This window comes from Aythya ferina (genome assembly GCF_964211825.1).
Source record: "Aythya ferina genome assembly, chromosome: 10".
Lineage (NCBI taxonomy): Eukaryota > Metazoa > Chordata > Aves > Anseriformes > Anatidae > Aythya > Aythya ferina.
Window position 1 is genome coordinate 3,011,154 of NC_140306.1, and position 16,770 is coordinate 3,027,923.

At 36.9% G+C, this 16,770-nt stretch overlaps 1 protein-coding gene across 1 annotated transcript in view; it reads right to left on the minus strand.

The window, feature by feature from the left end:
* Window positions 1-12,253: 12,253 nt before the first annotated feature.
* CHL1 (cell adhesion molecule L1 like) overlaps window positions 12,254-16,770 on the minus strand; it is a 153,579-nt gene continuing 149,062 nt past the window's right edge. The window contains exon 28 of the mRNA XM_084531343.1: window positions 12,254-12,275. Coding sequence (XP_084387469.1) covers window positions 12,269-12,275 — 7 coding nt within the window. The 3' untranslated portion in view covers window positions 12,254-12,268. The remainder of the gene's footprint in view (window positions 12,276-16,770) is intronic.

The window sequence follows — 16,770 nt, forward strand, 5'->3', positions numbered from 1 at the left end:
AGGTTGTCTATCAACAACCATCTGGCTGCAGATTTTCAGACGGTGTTTTGATACCACTAGGCATTGTAGAAGTTTTAAAAGCATATAAATATCTCATTGCACTTGCAGAATATCACCCTTAAAATACTCCCCTTGATCTGGTAGACCTAGGGCTCTCCGGTGCTTGATGGCATTGATTTCTGTATGATGCATTGTCACGTTAGAGAGCAGATGCTTTACTCTCCTGCGAAAGGTAAAATACAAAAGAGCTAAAGAAGAACATAGGAAAACTTGTAAGAAGAGGCGGAGAAGGTGAGGCAATAACTTCTGTAAAGGTGAAACTGTTCTTCTGAATCTGGTTATCTCAGGCAGAACTGAAGTAGATAAAACACATGTTGGCATCTTAATGCTTAGTTTTTCATTCTTCCCTTTTCTTTATCATAAAATGAAAGAAAGTATTTCCTCTCCCATCTTAGATCTACCCAACAGACAACAGATCAGTAAAGCTGTGTTAAAAAAAAAGAATAATGTTTCCAAAGCAATAGGAATTCTTGAAGGAGTATGTATATATTTGCTTGATAAATTATTTCTTCATTTCTATATTCATAAAAGCACATGTATTTTCATGCACCATTGAACAGAAAAATACTGTGAATTTCCATAGGAAGGTGCTATTGGTTTATTTTTTTTCTTTTGCTGAAGGAGTTATTTGTTATGGATTTTCAAGGCATAATAAAAATTTTGTTATCCTTCCTGCACCTTATTGAGTGTAAAAGTGCAATTTTTTTTTTGTTTGTTTAAATGTTATTAATTAAAGATAGCTTCAGATGTTACTTAAAATAAATTCAAGCATTTTCTCTGTATTTTCAAACTAATTTGACAGGAACTTGACATTACAGCAATGTAAATCTCAAGGAAAGCCCTTACTAGACATGAGTTAATATCAGTTTGACATGAAAATGTGAAGTTCAGTAGAACTAAGGCAAAGAGGAGATGTTCAGCAAGGCTAAGACTGGTGTAAGCTCATACCTAGATTCAAAGAGCCCCCAGGCTTCTGGAAAGGAGGCTGGTAAGTCAAGAAATGTGCAAAACAGATAATAATGCAATGAGATAGAGGAGAAATTTTCATTATGAGATTACATATTTAATTGAATTTCTAAATTATGTCATGACATTTAGACCTCTGACTGGAATCAAACCAGAAGTCCAGAAGTGAAGAATAGAGAAGTTACTCTTAGGGAGCTCAAGTAGACATCAACCAGAAGACACAAAGAAGGAAGAAAACTGAATGTTAATGACTTCTATATTAAGAGGTCTTTTTCCCCATTTCCCCATTTTTCTATGAGTAGAGGTTGAAAAGGTCTCCACAGCACGTCAGCACAGTGAAGAAGTTCCCTGCAGAGCATGAATTATGTTTCCTTGCCTGCTAAGTTTTCAACAGTTGGAGGAAAAATTGCATTTTAGACACAGGGTGTAAATCTCACATTTTAAACCAAAACCTCCCCACACCCATTTTTTTGTCAGGTCAGTCAAATTAATTGGATTCAACTGTTTTTTACTACAAATTCATTAAAATTTTGAAAGACTGTCATTACAAGAAAAAACACAATCTTCAGTTAATAATATCAAGTTGCTATTACACTGGCTTCTTTTTCTTCTTAATTGGATATGTTGAACCAAATTCTGCTCAGCAAGCAGTTTTTATTTTGGCAAATCAGCATTTTTTTTTTTTCCAGTGGGAAAAAAATTGTCAAGAATTTCCAGCCATCTCAAATAATTTCCCAGATGTGGTGGTAGCTTAATGAAGTTATAGCCTATTTAAAGCTACATTCTTGTATCTTTTAGGTCTTTCTGTAGTATCAAGGGACAATCCGTCACCATGTGCACTCAATAAACCAGGAGAAGATGATACTACATGAATCGATGTAGCTCTGTAGAGATTTGGAAGGTGTATACATATTGGAGAAAGCAGTAAATAAAAACAATGTCTCACTGGAATTTAATTTAAGCATCCAATGGGTGAGCTTGTACTTAGGTGCGTATATAAATAACTTAGACAAAGGAAAGGGAAAGTTGTGAACTTAGTTAAGTATTGCTTAGTGTACAAAACATAAGGCCAATATTATCAAGTTATCCTCAGCTACGCTAATTCTGCAACAGTTTTACATAAAGGCCCTTTCCAATTGGATACAGATAACTTTGGGCTCTCCACTCCATCAAGAAAAATCAGTCTGGGGATATTATAGAGTAAACTAACATTTCTCCACTATATTACAGGTTTTACTTTTATAAACAAAGCTCCATTCCTCATACAGACAAGTTTCCACAGCTAACAGAGGGTGCCAGTGGTACTGTGGGTATGCAGGAAGCATTAGGAGTAATGTTATGTTAATATTGAGCTAAAACTAATAATGGCAACATTTTTAAAGACTGCTTGGACAACTTGCCATTAACATTTATTCAGACTTCCTAAATTATCAACCATTATGAAAATAGACCAAGTCATTGTTTTACCTGTAATAAAGTCAAAGGGATTGCTGGAGATATAGCAAGGGTATTACACACATAATTACCACCATGGTAATTTATTCAATAATGCTCCCATTTAATTACAGAAACCTATTACACCGAGTGATGTGTTAAATGTGATTTATATGCCAGACGTAAATATTCAAAAAATGGCCTCCCATAATGAAAGCATCTCCTGGCTCCTGTAATGAAGGAAGCATTCAACAACCAATGTCCAAGAGGCTGAAATAAGAAAATCACTCCAGATACACAGGGGCCATTGCATAATTCTGGAGTTGTGTTTCTCTGTCACAACATGGCAAACATTAAGGAGCAACACCACAGGCATCTGTGGAGAAACAAAACAAAAACCTCGTTGTGCCCATTGCTGCACCCATTGCTGCATTCCCCTTTAGCACGCACTGAAAATAATGCTGGAAATAAAAAGAATAAACCCTTTACACTGACTTTATTTAACCTTGCTTTAATGTGATTGTTAAGGCAAGTCTCTGAAGACTGAATCTACAAAAGATTTAAACATTTGCCACCTAGTGGAGTCAAAACCCACAGTTGCTGGCTCAGGGACTTGTGGCTCAGTCCTGTTGTGGTCTCAGCCTTCCCTGATGATCAGAGAGGATCAGCGCTGAACACTGTTTCACCCCATTGCCATCCCCACAACATTTCATCCCACTCAGCCCTTACCTCTAATCTAATTTGACTGAGATGTAGAAACCTCACACTCTCTAGAGATCGATTCTCCTCAAACACAGCACATAAATGAATATTTTACAAGCTATATAAATGAATCCCTTTCCATTTTTCTTTTTCACGTCTGCTGCATGAAGGGAGAGGCTGGTGCCAATTTGCGGAGTTATGCTCCCATCTGAGGGGTCAGGCAGACTCTCCCAGCACTCCAGCTGAGCCCTCTCACCATCCTCCCCCTTCATTGGGCTCCCTCCTAAGTTCCAAAAATACCATATGCTGCTATTCAGGTTTGTGTGTAACTTCAGACGTCATTTCAACTCCTGCTCAGCTGCAACGGTTGATTATTAAAAATGTGTAATTGCTCATTTGTTCTGGAAAACATCTTCCAAAGGTCCTGTGCTTCAGTGGTCTTCAGTGACCTCTTTGCTAGTAAGAAACAATCTGCACTGAAATTACTGATGTGTGAAACCCTCAGCAGCAAGAAAACTCTACATGTGGTTACATCCTTTAGCACTTAGTGGTCAATAGCTAATACGATGTACCTTAAATGTAGCTATGGGGAATTAACACTTGACATGTTAGGATCCCACTGCAATAACCCTATGCTCTTGACTTCAAAGTCAGTAGAAGAGTAATGTTGAGATCAAAGACTTCCAGTGCAATTACAGTTTTTGAAGTTTGCAAGCCATAGAAATTGAAGGAGTTTTAGTTTATTCACTCTTGTAGTTTTCTGAACTCCTGAGTACTTTGAGTCACTGTTCAAACTTTTGATGCAAACTAATGTTTTGATGCACAAGGATCTGAAGATGACAAGGAATTCCAGATTAATCTGTACTAATGGCAAGGGCTTTCTTTAGCTTTCCATTGATTGTGCAGATAGCTTGCAAAGTTTTCCAATGTAAAAAAGAATTTTTATATATATATAAACACATATGTACACATGCTCTATATCTTGATGAAAAAAAAGCTGTTGGGCCAAACACTATCTTTTCAAGTCTCTCTTCCTGTAGTTTTACTACTTTTGTACCTGCTTTATGAACATACCTAGCTTTGGCTGGGCGATACCTTTCCAACCTCAGTTGGGAAGGATACAAATGCAAGTTTAATGTCCCTCTTAACACATTAACCAAGGAATACTTCCAGTTCAACTTCCTTCCATCAGTAAGTCAGACATTCAGAAACCTATGATTTCCTGATGCACTATGACAGATACATGGTTGTCCATTTTTCTGGTACATACATTTATCAAATCCCTTTATCTTTTTCTCTGTATGAGCAATCTTTTCCTCTTGCTCATCTACTTGCTTTTATCAATACTCATTGCCTTGCTTCCTCTGCTGAAAGTTATCTAGACTGCTCCATGATGGATCATTTCAAATAGACTTAGTCAACTGTGTTTATTGTGAAATTCAGTATTTTTGTGGGAAAGTGTTTTTAACTTCTTCCTGGACTGCCATTTGTTACCAAAATCTCAAAAGCACAAAGGATGCTCTATCTCTTTCATTGTTCTTGAATGGAAGAGCAGATGCTGATTTAAGGCTATGATATAATCTGGATTTATAAATCAAATAATTGCTCAATTACCATGACAACATGCCTGTGCTCAATATACCAAACTAACTATAAAACATCAGTTGCAAATATTTAAATTAGGCCTTGCAATCCACGTCATTTAGTGACCATAAATCATATCAGACAGTACTGCAAGTAAAACGTGACCAATTCAAATTGCATCCCAAGTACTTTCTGTTCCTTTATGAAAGATAATCTTTGAATGTAGTGGTGCACCATGTTAACCTCATTTGTCCACAAGACTGTCCTGGGCAGGTACAATGCTTATAAATTCTGGCAATAAGTTGCATATCTGGGGAGCTAAAGCTGGGCAACATCCTCTTTCTGCATTACGGAGTCCTTGTAAAACAGACTATATATAGCAATAAATCTGTTTATTTTTGTTATGGTTCTTCCATCACTCTCTGACTGCTTCTGTTTTCTTTCTGAAAGCACTTGATTGTACCATTCTCTGTCTGTTTTCAGCATCATAAAATGAAATTCACCTCATTGATCAAACGATGACCTCTATCCAGTGCCTCTTAGATTAGAGATAACAGCAGGCTGCTGTCTAACTGAGAAATAATTTCTTCAGCTCCTTCAGCTCCTCTTTATTATGATTGCTTCCTAAAATATCACTTAAAACTGAAATGGAAAACAAATGAGAATATCTTCTGTCAGTGTTTGTATTTTGACTTACCAACACACACACACTGCAGCACACGTTGTTTTAGAATAATTCATTTTTCCTGTGGAAGATGAAGAAAATATTTAACTGTACATAACTGATATGAAGAAAGGAGTAAAAAAGGATTGACATAATGCCTACCTTTTGCCTAAAAGACTTTATGCTTGAAGCAGGAAAATGGTAGATGTGCATTCATGTGAAATTTAAACTGTGTGTATTCAGGAACAGGTTTTTAAATATCAGCATTAAAGATCATGCTAAAATACATTATCACATTCTGCACTATAGCATGTGTTACATATTTATAACAAGGAAAGCAGGAAAGACTAATCATACACTATGAATAATTACATGTTTTTATGGTGAGATTTGCAGAGCATTATCCCAGACAGTCCCTCCTGCCAGGGCAGGAAGAGGGAGTTGTTGCTCCATGCTCTATCTCTCCATACTCAGCATCCACTGCTGGATGATCCTGCTCTGAAGCTGTTAGGCATACAGTGACGTTTGTACAAAAATAAGCATAAATCTATGTATTATTCCAGTCATTTCAGGCCTAATTGTTGAGCTGCAGGAGGGACTTCAGATGGCGGCAGAAGCTGCACTTTTTTCCCAGAGCCCTGGGCCCTACCACGTTGGCTAAGCAATGGAGTGTCGGGGGGACTGGTCTGCATCAGTAAAGCCTCTCAGCTTCAGCCTGACTATCCTTCATTGTATCAAATGTGCATTTCAGGAATAAAATGAACTTTTTTCTTTTTCCCCAACAAAACTTTGAGTGCCTCAGACACTGGAATGGGTTTTTGACAGCTGACCTTATTTTATCAAGTAATATATCATCAAAGCAACACAATTCGGATAGTGTATTACACTAGTACAGATGAAATATTACACAAATGTATCAACCAAGTAATGCTGTTTTTATGATCCTTTTGACCTAATATAAGCTACCCAGCAGAAGCCTTTTCCTAGATACTGAGCTTTTCTTGCTTTATTTAAAGAGAGGTGAGAGTAAGGGTTTACAAACCTTTTTTAACGATGGATAATATAGAGAAAATGTGTTTCTTTGTGCCTGTGGTGTGTACCATTGCCCCTTTCAGGTGATGCAGCAAAAGCTGTGACTGATGTAGTCTGAAGGAAAATAATATGAAGTTAATAAAAATTAAAGCTGCCTTCCTTGCTTTGATTAAGAGATATAGTGCAGTAGTTTACTCTGTGGGGTCCCAAGGAAGCTTGCCAGGGTGCATTGGGATGCTGTGTGTAAGGGTGGAAAGGCAGCACGCAGCCCCTGTAGAGACAAGCCTTCCACCTCAGGCATCTATACACAGATTGTGCTGCAAAATTTTTACATTGAGATTACAAGACTGGGCATGAAAGAAAATTCTGGTAGCAGTTCTGCAAGAGAGGATCATGTTCAACAGATAAAGGCTCAACAGCAACAGAGCTTGCCCATTAAGCACACTGGTGACTTTTCAGTATTCTGCCCCAGCAGGCAAGCGACAGCCTTTAGAGTCTCCAGTACCATATCTGCCATGGACTCTTTGTACTTCACTGGTCAGTGGTAATGTCTAAATAAAAAGTGATGCACCAGGCTTGAAAACTCAGAGCACATTCCCAAAGGAAAAAGGCAGATATTTCTCAAGGTCAATCTTGATCACACAGTCATGGATAAAGAAAAGCTGAACATCTCTTAGCTGGGAAAATATCATTTGGAAATCATCTGTTTTCTTGAGAAGAAAGCCCTTGGGACACAGAATCTCCTCTGAATAGCCTTGGTCCTTGACTTCATACTGAAATAATATAAACACTAACTCAGAAAACTTGTCCTGTGTAAAACTTCCTGCATCCTCCAACGTGTCACTAAATGTTTCCGTGTCATACAGAAAAAAAATAAAAATAAATAAATAAATAAAAACTTAAAAACTAAAACAAGCAAACAAACAAATGAACAAGCAACTGAATGTTTATGGTAATAGCACCACTGTTCCCCTGTAGGTGCAATGAACTCAAATTCTCTGATGGTCAAAATTGTTTTGAGATAATACCAGATGGTTTACTCATAAAGCATGCAACACATTGCAGTGCAGAGCCTGCCATTGCTTCAGACAACTTTATCCATTCTGTGATTTTCAAGACTAGTAAAAGCACACAGATAGGTTGACAGATACATTTGCTGCATAATACTGGCTCTGCAATGCTAATATTGGCTGTTGCCTGACATTTTATATAACAGCATTTATATAACCAAAGTTCCTGTAATTTCTAAGTTACCTGATGCACCACGAAATTTCAAACCAGTGATTCCATTTTCTACACTGATCAACTTAAAGCTGATGATGAATCAAGTAATATCAGAGAAGATAAATTATGTGGCTGTTTATTTACAGTTTACATCCCGGCAGTCAATGTACCTCATGCAGAAATTGACCTTTGGAAGAACTATAGCAGCACATTATTTTTGCAGCAGTAAAATTGATGGAAATTGATGATGCCTGAAAAACACACAATTACAGTGTCTTGATTAAAAATGGAGCACATTTCAATGAACTTTTTCCCTTCTTTGTATGATTATGATACACAAGTACTAACATTAATGGTATTTTTTTATATAATGAACCATAAAATTACAGTTGGCAGTCAAGAGCACTCTAGCAGATAAGTAAGGCAATTTTCCTCATCATTTTTCCCTTTGTTGTCAATCTTGTTGCATAGCCCATTGCCTTTTCAATGAGCTGTAATGTGAATATTCAAGATCTTGCTTTTCCCCGGTGTATATATTCCAGTTGAAATAATTCAGTTTCATGCCACCCATTTTAATAGGTTTTATTAAGTAAACTTAATATTTTAGGTTTTCCAGTAGTACCAGAAATTGCCTGCACATTGGCAAAAAGAATAATGGCATCTAAATTATATAGGTTTTATGATCAGCAAAAGTGCTCGTTGAGTTTGCTGCACAAACATGCTTAAAAGTTTGGTTTTGATTTTCCACTAATACTGTCTTTTTCTCTATACAGGAGGTTTTATGAAGTTTAGACATGTTTGAATACTTAAACACATAAGAATTACAATCCAATTAACTATCAGCTTAGACTGAACCAAGTTACAAGAAACATGCATTATAGTTATTACTTCTCATATTAAGGCATTTTAAGAAGCATTTACATTGTGCTATTTCCAATTGTCTGTCAATTTACAACTTGAAGTAAATTACAGTTACAGGAGAACGAGAGATGAGTAAAATGTTTCATCACCTCTCTGTCTTACACAGATTAAAATAGCAATAGAAATTAATATGTTATATAGTTGGAGTTAGAAAAAAAGATGTCAAATATTCTTGAGGGGAATTATCATTCTCACCTCCCACTACATGTAAACAAATGGCTGTCATATAAAGAGAATTTTCTTGTGCTCCAACAGCAGGATGAAATCTGGGCTCTACTGAAGATCTGATGTTGGTGAATCTGACCGCCTCCACAGCTTGCAGTGATAGATAGGTAGATCCTTCTCAAAACAAGTCTGAAAATGTTGCTTTTGTCCCTTAGCTCTAGTATTTGCTCTGAGAGCTTTGCAGTCAGGAAAGATTATTTAGATAGCTTGGACTTGATAAGGATCAACATATTATCATCACTGTAAGTGCAGAGCCATGAGAAACTCATCTCAGGCCTTGTGCTGTCTGAAAGTCAATCTGATTTTAGGCTGCCAACTGTTTCCCAATTCTCATTCCTATCTTTCCCGATCATTCGCCTACCCTTTCTTTTGTACTTCTACAGGGACAGATGCTCTTTCATCTTTATCTAAAGAAGATGTCAAGATGCTGGAGGATGTCTATATGGCAACTAGTAATGCTTAAGAATAACAATAGCATGAGCAAACAAAAACATGCAAACTCCCTGTTCACATATAAAAACCTCAATTAGAAAAGGCTGACCAAAAAGTAAATAATAATAATAATAATAATAATAATAATAATAATAATAATAATAATAATAATAATAAATCTTATAGCCTTACTTCCTTGCAGAAATCTAGGCATTTGCAAGAATGTACATGTCAAAAGTGATGTTAAAAGAATAATAATAAAAAAGGTAGTTTTAACTACTAAATATTCTTTGACTTAAATTAGAGTGTTATTCATTTAAAGACTGCGTTACTTCACCTATTTTTTTACTGAGCAATACTTGCTTTAGTTTTACCCAAACTACCTAAGATGTTTTTTCAAGGAATAGTATTAAAGTATTAAAGTTTTGGGGGTTATTTAAACATGGAGGTGTTTAGAGCCAGGCCAGATGGGGCTTTAAACAGCCTGGTCTAGTGGGAGGTGTCCGTGCCCATGGCAGGCGGTTGGAAGAGTATTTAATGGTACTGTTAGTCTGGTAAACCACTGTGTCTGTGATACTGTACTTGACAATGAGTAATGTTATATGGGGATTTTTGTTTATTTTTGCAATAGCTCTTTTTCTCCATCAGTTTTCACTGCAAGGAAACTGAAGAAGCAACTTGTAGTGGGAGTCATACCTTACTTCTTTAAAAGGGGCAATTCCAGAGAGAATTTCCTGGTGGCATCAATTCTGGTTAGTTCTAAAGTTGAGGTCCAACAACTGAATGTTGCAAGTAATTACTGTAAAGAAGTGAGTCCAGCTTGCAGGTGCGATGGAGCTGATGAGACCATGCTGGCTGCCTGTCCAGGTGGCTTTGAAGCAATGGTTAGTTTTACCAAATTGAGCATGGGATCAACTTCCAGCACTCACAGAAGTGTTTACAACTTAGTATTATAATTTCAATGGGCTGTATCTCAAGTACAGGCTGGTCTGCTGTGTAAAAGCTGTTATTAAGCCAAAGTTCATAAAATAAGTCAGAGATTAAATAAATAGCAATTAAATTTTGGTATGAGCTGTGAATGATGAGATTGTATTGCTGATGTAAAATATACTCTGGTGAATAAAGGATCCAGTCTGAAAAAGAAAACACTATGTAGGCTTTTGATATATGCCCATATATCTTTCATATAAACACTGGTGGCTAATCTTGATTCAGAGAGCTCAGAAAAGAATCTGCAGCTGAGAAATGAAGAGTGTCAGGTTTGCAATGAGCTAATGTGGCAGAAGGTCAAGGTTGACAAATCAGCACCGGCCTAATGCCTTGAATATATCCACTGCAGTGTTAGACTACGAAAGATAAATGAAGAAACTGTCAGGCAGCTCCACTCTAAACAATGGGACAATTTAAAGTGGAGGGAATCATAATCTGAAGCAATTTGTTTCATACTGTACAATCATGATAAGGAAAATCTCATTTTTATTTTTTTTTTCTCTCAAATTGGGGTGTAAATAGGAGTTTCAGCTGAAAATCTTCCATCAGAATAAAAGTCACATTTCAAGGTAAACTTAATGATAAGAGCCCAGTTTTAACCTCAGTGGTAGTGCAGAGATGAGAAAACAATTTGGGCTTGGTCATGTAGCAGTCAATAAAATGCTTCCACTTGTACTGTCCATTTGGAGGTGAACAAGGACAGGTAGTGAAATATGCACTCACAAGACAGTGTGCTTAGCAGCAAGTCAGAGGAGCTCTGAAAAGCAAACTAGTGCACATCCCTTGATGAGGAAAATTATATTTGCAATTTATTTCTAGAAGGGGGAGAGAGAGATTCACTTTATAAAATATTCCTCCTGTTCAGGATATTCTCCTATTTTGGTCTCTAAGATAACAAATTGAGAGTAGAGTGCAAGAATTGTTATTGCTCACAGATAAACTGATATTTGTTCTTCTGTTCTGTGAAAGACTTTACAGGGGTCTCCACCGTGAGCCACACGAGCAGAACAGCAGAGGGAAGACCCTGCAAAAAGTAATCTGAAGAAATGGGTTGTAACGTGTATGTTTCACTACATAAAAATGGTAAAGTAACAGTTAGTACATGTTAAACCCACAAAGTGAAAGAAATTGAAACTTAAAACTCTCACTGATCCGCTCTGTAACTTCACACTTCAGTTATGGATTTTTATTTCAGCTCTTTCATGAGTCTCTGATCTTACGATTTTCTTTCCCATTTTCCAGATTTTAATGAGTCTATCAAGACATTTGTATAGCACTGAAGAGAAGGTTATGCAAAGTCTGAAGTAAATTCAAATTGATTTTGAGTACAAGGCAATTTGACTTAATATGCATCTACCTCTACTCAAAATGGCTCATTACTACCACCTCATACTTCCAAACTCATAGTGGTTATATTTAAATAAAACAGGTTCCTGTTATCCTGTGTCATTAATTATTCACGGCCTAATCCTGTTGCCTTTAATACCAATGGGAACTACTCACTATTGACTCCAAAGGGAAGAGGTGTGAATGTGGCAGCGTGAATGTTTCAGCTTCACTCCGATAGGTGGCTGATCTATCTGTCTGAGAGCTGATAGCCTGCAGAGGCCTTACTTTTGGGAAACCCAGAGAATATATCTTTTCAGTTACAATTTTCTGGCTGTATTTTTCTCAAATGTAACTATTCCTCATGTAGTATTTAGTCCAGGTGACATGGAAGAGACAATGTTGTACATACTGAACCATGAATAGGTGGCCTCACCAAGTTCATCAGCAGTGATGTTCGCATGCAGTGTTGCTGCTGTTCTTGGGGATCCATCTCAGTTCTTTTCCTCTGGTACTCTAACACCAGCCTTGAATGTATTGTTTCCCAGCAGAGGAATTCCTAAACATTGTATCTGTGCCCCGACAGGTGAAGGTGATAGGACCATGCAAGTCATCCCAATACTTTACATCCAACAAGTTTTGCTGGGACCACTCTCCTTTGAGAAAGGGCTGTTCTGGAGTTGTCTCTGCTGATTCTCTGCCATTGTTTCAGTTGCTGAAATGGCACCACAAGGACAGAGTGACTGTAATGGCAGTTCACTGTAATAGCAAGAGGCACTTACATTTTCCACTCATTTCTCATGCTTCCATAAACCCGTTGTTCTAATATGTACCTTGTACTTAGACTTGAATCCCTCAGCTCACATACACTAAGGAACTCTGGTAACTCCTTACACAAGTAAAGTACTTTTCTTCTTATTTTTAAAAATAATAATTCAAACTTTACCATATTGCTATCCTGAATGTCATAATATAAAAATACTTTAAGTAATAGCAAAATATTTAACAGAGCATTTAAATATATTTGTATTTTAACAGTCCATGTACTCAAAGTTGTGGTGAGTATAGTGTTAGTATAGATTTGTAGAATAACAAAATCTGAAACAATATAATTTTGTATTCTTTATATGTATATATTAGTTTCATTTCAGATTCATTTGTTAATTGGAGAATGGCAAAAAACCACTGTAGATTATAATCAATATTTACAGTGAAGACATATTTAATAGTACTAGTGAAATCTAGGAAGTCACACGTTTAATAAGATGTGTATAATGCCACACATTCTTGGACTGAAAGAGCCTGGGTATGATGGAGAGATGCACCATAGCAGGTTTCAGAGCACTAAAGGAATTTCCTATTTACAGCTCCCAAAGCCTGCTCACCGTTAGGTTTTGACTCTTATAGGATGAGATGTTTTCAGGTGCTATATCCATGCAGATTATAATTAAGGGATCTTTGAAGGAAGTTCCACACAGGCAGCAAAATCACTAGCAAAACAGCTGAAGCAAGAACAACAATAACAACAACAACAACAACAACAACAACAAAAATAGGAAGACAAAGGAAACTGCTCTTAAATTAGTCTGTGTTTTTAGGATATGTCTCACAAAATGATTTGCAGACCATGTTGGTGTAAACCAACCAATGCTATTGACAGAACAATGACAGACTATTGGCTCACGTGGGGAAGGATCTGGCCTGTGCATATCACATCTGTCTCGCTGGAGTTTGAGCCCTCTAAGGTTACAGAGAATGGATTCTATAAAACTAAACCTAAAAAGTGTATTATTTCTCAGAGGACACAATTGTAACAAGCTTTTCCTGATGGCAAAAATCCAATTATTGCAGTAAAGTCTGTGCTCAGTCGTTTCTCACTTTATGTCAAAGCAAATTGTAAAATAAGGTGCATGGGAACTCTGCTGCTTTACCTTTACTGATACACAAGCTTATGCTGTACCTTTTTCGTTGTTGTTAGTAAGACAACAGAGAGAAAAACTGAAGACTAATGTCATCAGCTGCTGGCCAAGAGTGTGATATATAGATTTTTTTGTATTTCTCAAGAACTGCAAGGAAAAGTTTAGCATAGATTAGATCAAATATATATTTTTCTTTGGTGACAGAAATAAAGTTATCTTCATTTCTATTGAATTTTTCTTCTTCTTAGATAGTAGTGTATGTTAAACTAGTACAAGTTCTGTTTCTATTTGCTTGGCAGAGGAAAAGAAAAAAACTCTACTCAAAACTAAAGGCTAAAGCAATTATTCCTAGCTGTATCTTTGGCTTCTGTGATAAGAAAGCAGGCCTTGTGAGGAAAGTTAAGTTTTATTTTTTAAGAAGTATGAAGACCTTGGCCAATTTTCTGCACCCGTCACTAGAAGTGATTGATCCCATACTCCTCCCCTGGAGCTCATGGCAATCTAACCTCAGAGCAAAGACCTCTTTGAACAACTGCTCCCTGATTTCCTAGCTGAGTGTCATTAGTGCAATATAACATTTTTTTTTTTTTTTTCCCTGTTTTAGGTTTCCTTACAGATATGTGCCACATATCTGAAAGTGCTGCTAAGTGCTGCTATGCCACGTGCAAAATATAATTAAGACCAAAATCCAGACTTCTTCATCTCAATGGGATAAAGCAACACTCACAAAGCAGTGAGGAAAAGGCCAGCAGAATTGGGCCCAATGTTTAGTTTTGACCTCTTTGCATTACATAGATGTTTGGAAGAGTGATCATCCACCATGAATACTGTGTTCAGAAAAGTGCTCAACACTCACAAAGATGCATTACCTGTTGATGGGGAAATGCTATGTCTGTAGTTGAAAGTAATGTCTCTTAGATGAGTCTGAAGATACTAAGTGTGCACCTTCCTTCAGGTGAGATAGCTTTGATTTGGAATTGTTCTGCTGAAGCTTATTAAGATGTTAGACAGATGACTCCATAATTGACAACTATGTGCTGTGTGCTAACGATACAATCTATATTTAGACAAGAATTTCACAGGACAAAGACTAAGCATGCTACATACAGCATATATTTGGGAGAGGGCTTGGGGTTACCCCTTTCCAGCCATTCAAGACATTTACCCATTTTAATTGTTATATGCAGTGATTAGGAAAGAGAATCACTTAGATAGATAGATAGGGCTATCCTCAGTGGTCCTGCAAAAGTACATTCATTGGAGTCAGCAATCCCAAATAGCTAAGGCTCAGATCCCTTTTCTGTTTGGGGCACGATGTTCAGTAAACATCTAAAACGTGCCATCAACAATGTTTCTTTCATTCAGAACTCTTCTATAAACAGCAAACTAGCCAAATCTCAGAAAATGCTGTAGGATATAGTTACATTTTCTATAAGGATCTTAGTAATACTAATACATAAAAAGCAATAGAAATATGGTTTGTGGGAATCCAGCACAAAACTGTCCTTTGCTCACCCTGAAAGGCTTTTAATAATGTTGTGACACTCAGACATGCTACCACCAAGCCAATATTTATTTATTGACCCCAATTTTGTGACACAGGTCAGGGCTACAAAGGATTATTTGCCAGACACATGACAGAGGCTTGCCTACTGGCTATTGTCAGAGTCCTTAAGTCTATTTTCATTTATCTTAGCAAAAAATCTTCCCCAGGTAAAAGCTGCAGGGCTTGACTCTCAAGTTTAGAACAGATTCATTTCTCAAATTAAAATTTTATAGGGCCCTGGCTGTCAGGGCAATTCCCAAACATGCCAGCCTTCATCGCTCCTGCTGACCCCACCACAGAAACATATGCCCCTCTTTGCTCCTCCTGCACCCCAGCCCAGGCATGCTGGCCTTGTGCTTTCCATTTCATTTAGTTTACAGGAGTGTTTTATGCAGCCAGGTTTATGATTGCTGTTTCTGCCAAGTCTTGGTCTGGTTTCATTTATCAGTCTAGCTGACAAGATGTGTAACACAGTTCTTAAATATGGCTGTGAATGCATAGTTAAAAATAAATAAATAAACAAAACACAATCTCTAATCCTGAGAAAAATGCGTCTTTTGGAGGAAAATAAAACCAAAGGAAATAGACAGGTTTACCTGAAAGTATACTATGATAAATAAAACTACTCCTGTGGAATATTCCAATAATTTGTTTTTAATATTTAGACTGCTTTAAAAAGCATGTAGGTTAAATTTGATACAGAAGAAATTGCAGCCTCTATTTATTTGTATTGATACATACAGAAGCAACATAAAAACCTCTTGAGTTTGTAGAGGAGTGTGTAGCAAATTTGCAAATAACCATTTCTACAGCAGCAGTGCATAATGTACCATTATAATATACTGGAAAATGTTGTCACTTGTTTGGCAATTAACACTGATATAGGAGGGAAAAGGAAGGAGAGAATATTAACAGATTAATCTTGGTCCCTTTTAGGTCGCACTGAAGTAAAATGACAATTGAGTTTACTCTGACTCCTGTTGGATCAGTGCCCTCTGCTGATCACTGCTTGGATTAATCTCCACGCTATCTGCTCCCACACTGCAGTCAAAATATATAGCTTCACATTTAAAGGAAGAAACCATGTATGTATTTAACCCTCAACACCATATTTCTGAGTGAGGCTACAGACAACCAAAGAATGTAGCAACAACAACCTCTACTGACAAAATCACCTAAAAATAAAAGCATCTTAAATTCTGTAGCTCAGCCCAGAAACAAAAACTCCTCTGCCTGCTGCCTTGTTAGATTTTTTTTTTTTCTCCTTTCTTACCAAATGATACTTTTTTAATGCATTCTGAAAAGAAGCAATTGTGAGTTTCATACTGCAGGTCTATACTGAGGTAAATTACCTCACTTTGCAAAAAGCCCATGCCATGGTACTTGGTACTCAAAAAGTAAGGAAATATATAAGATGAGTAAAATTGGCATAGCCAAGACCATGGATGCAAAAATAAAGCAGATATCCAACTTGATATCCTTGTTTGGCTAGTAAGTAAAATGTTAGCATGGGATAAACCTGAGATAGTTACCAGCTGTCATTTCATCCAGAAGGAACAGGTGGAAGGGAATTTTTTCCTCAGCTAGAAACAGCACAATGCTGGAGGATAACCACACAGCCAGGGTCTTACTCCGTGACCAAGTGAATGCTGCAAACATATAAAGCTACAGAAAAATACGAAGACTCTTCAGTTTAAAAAAAAAAAAAAAAAAAAAAAAAAGGTAAAAGAAAGGTAACTACAAAA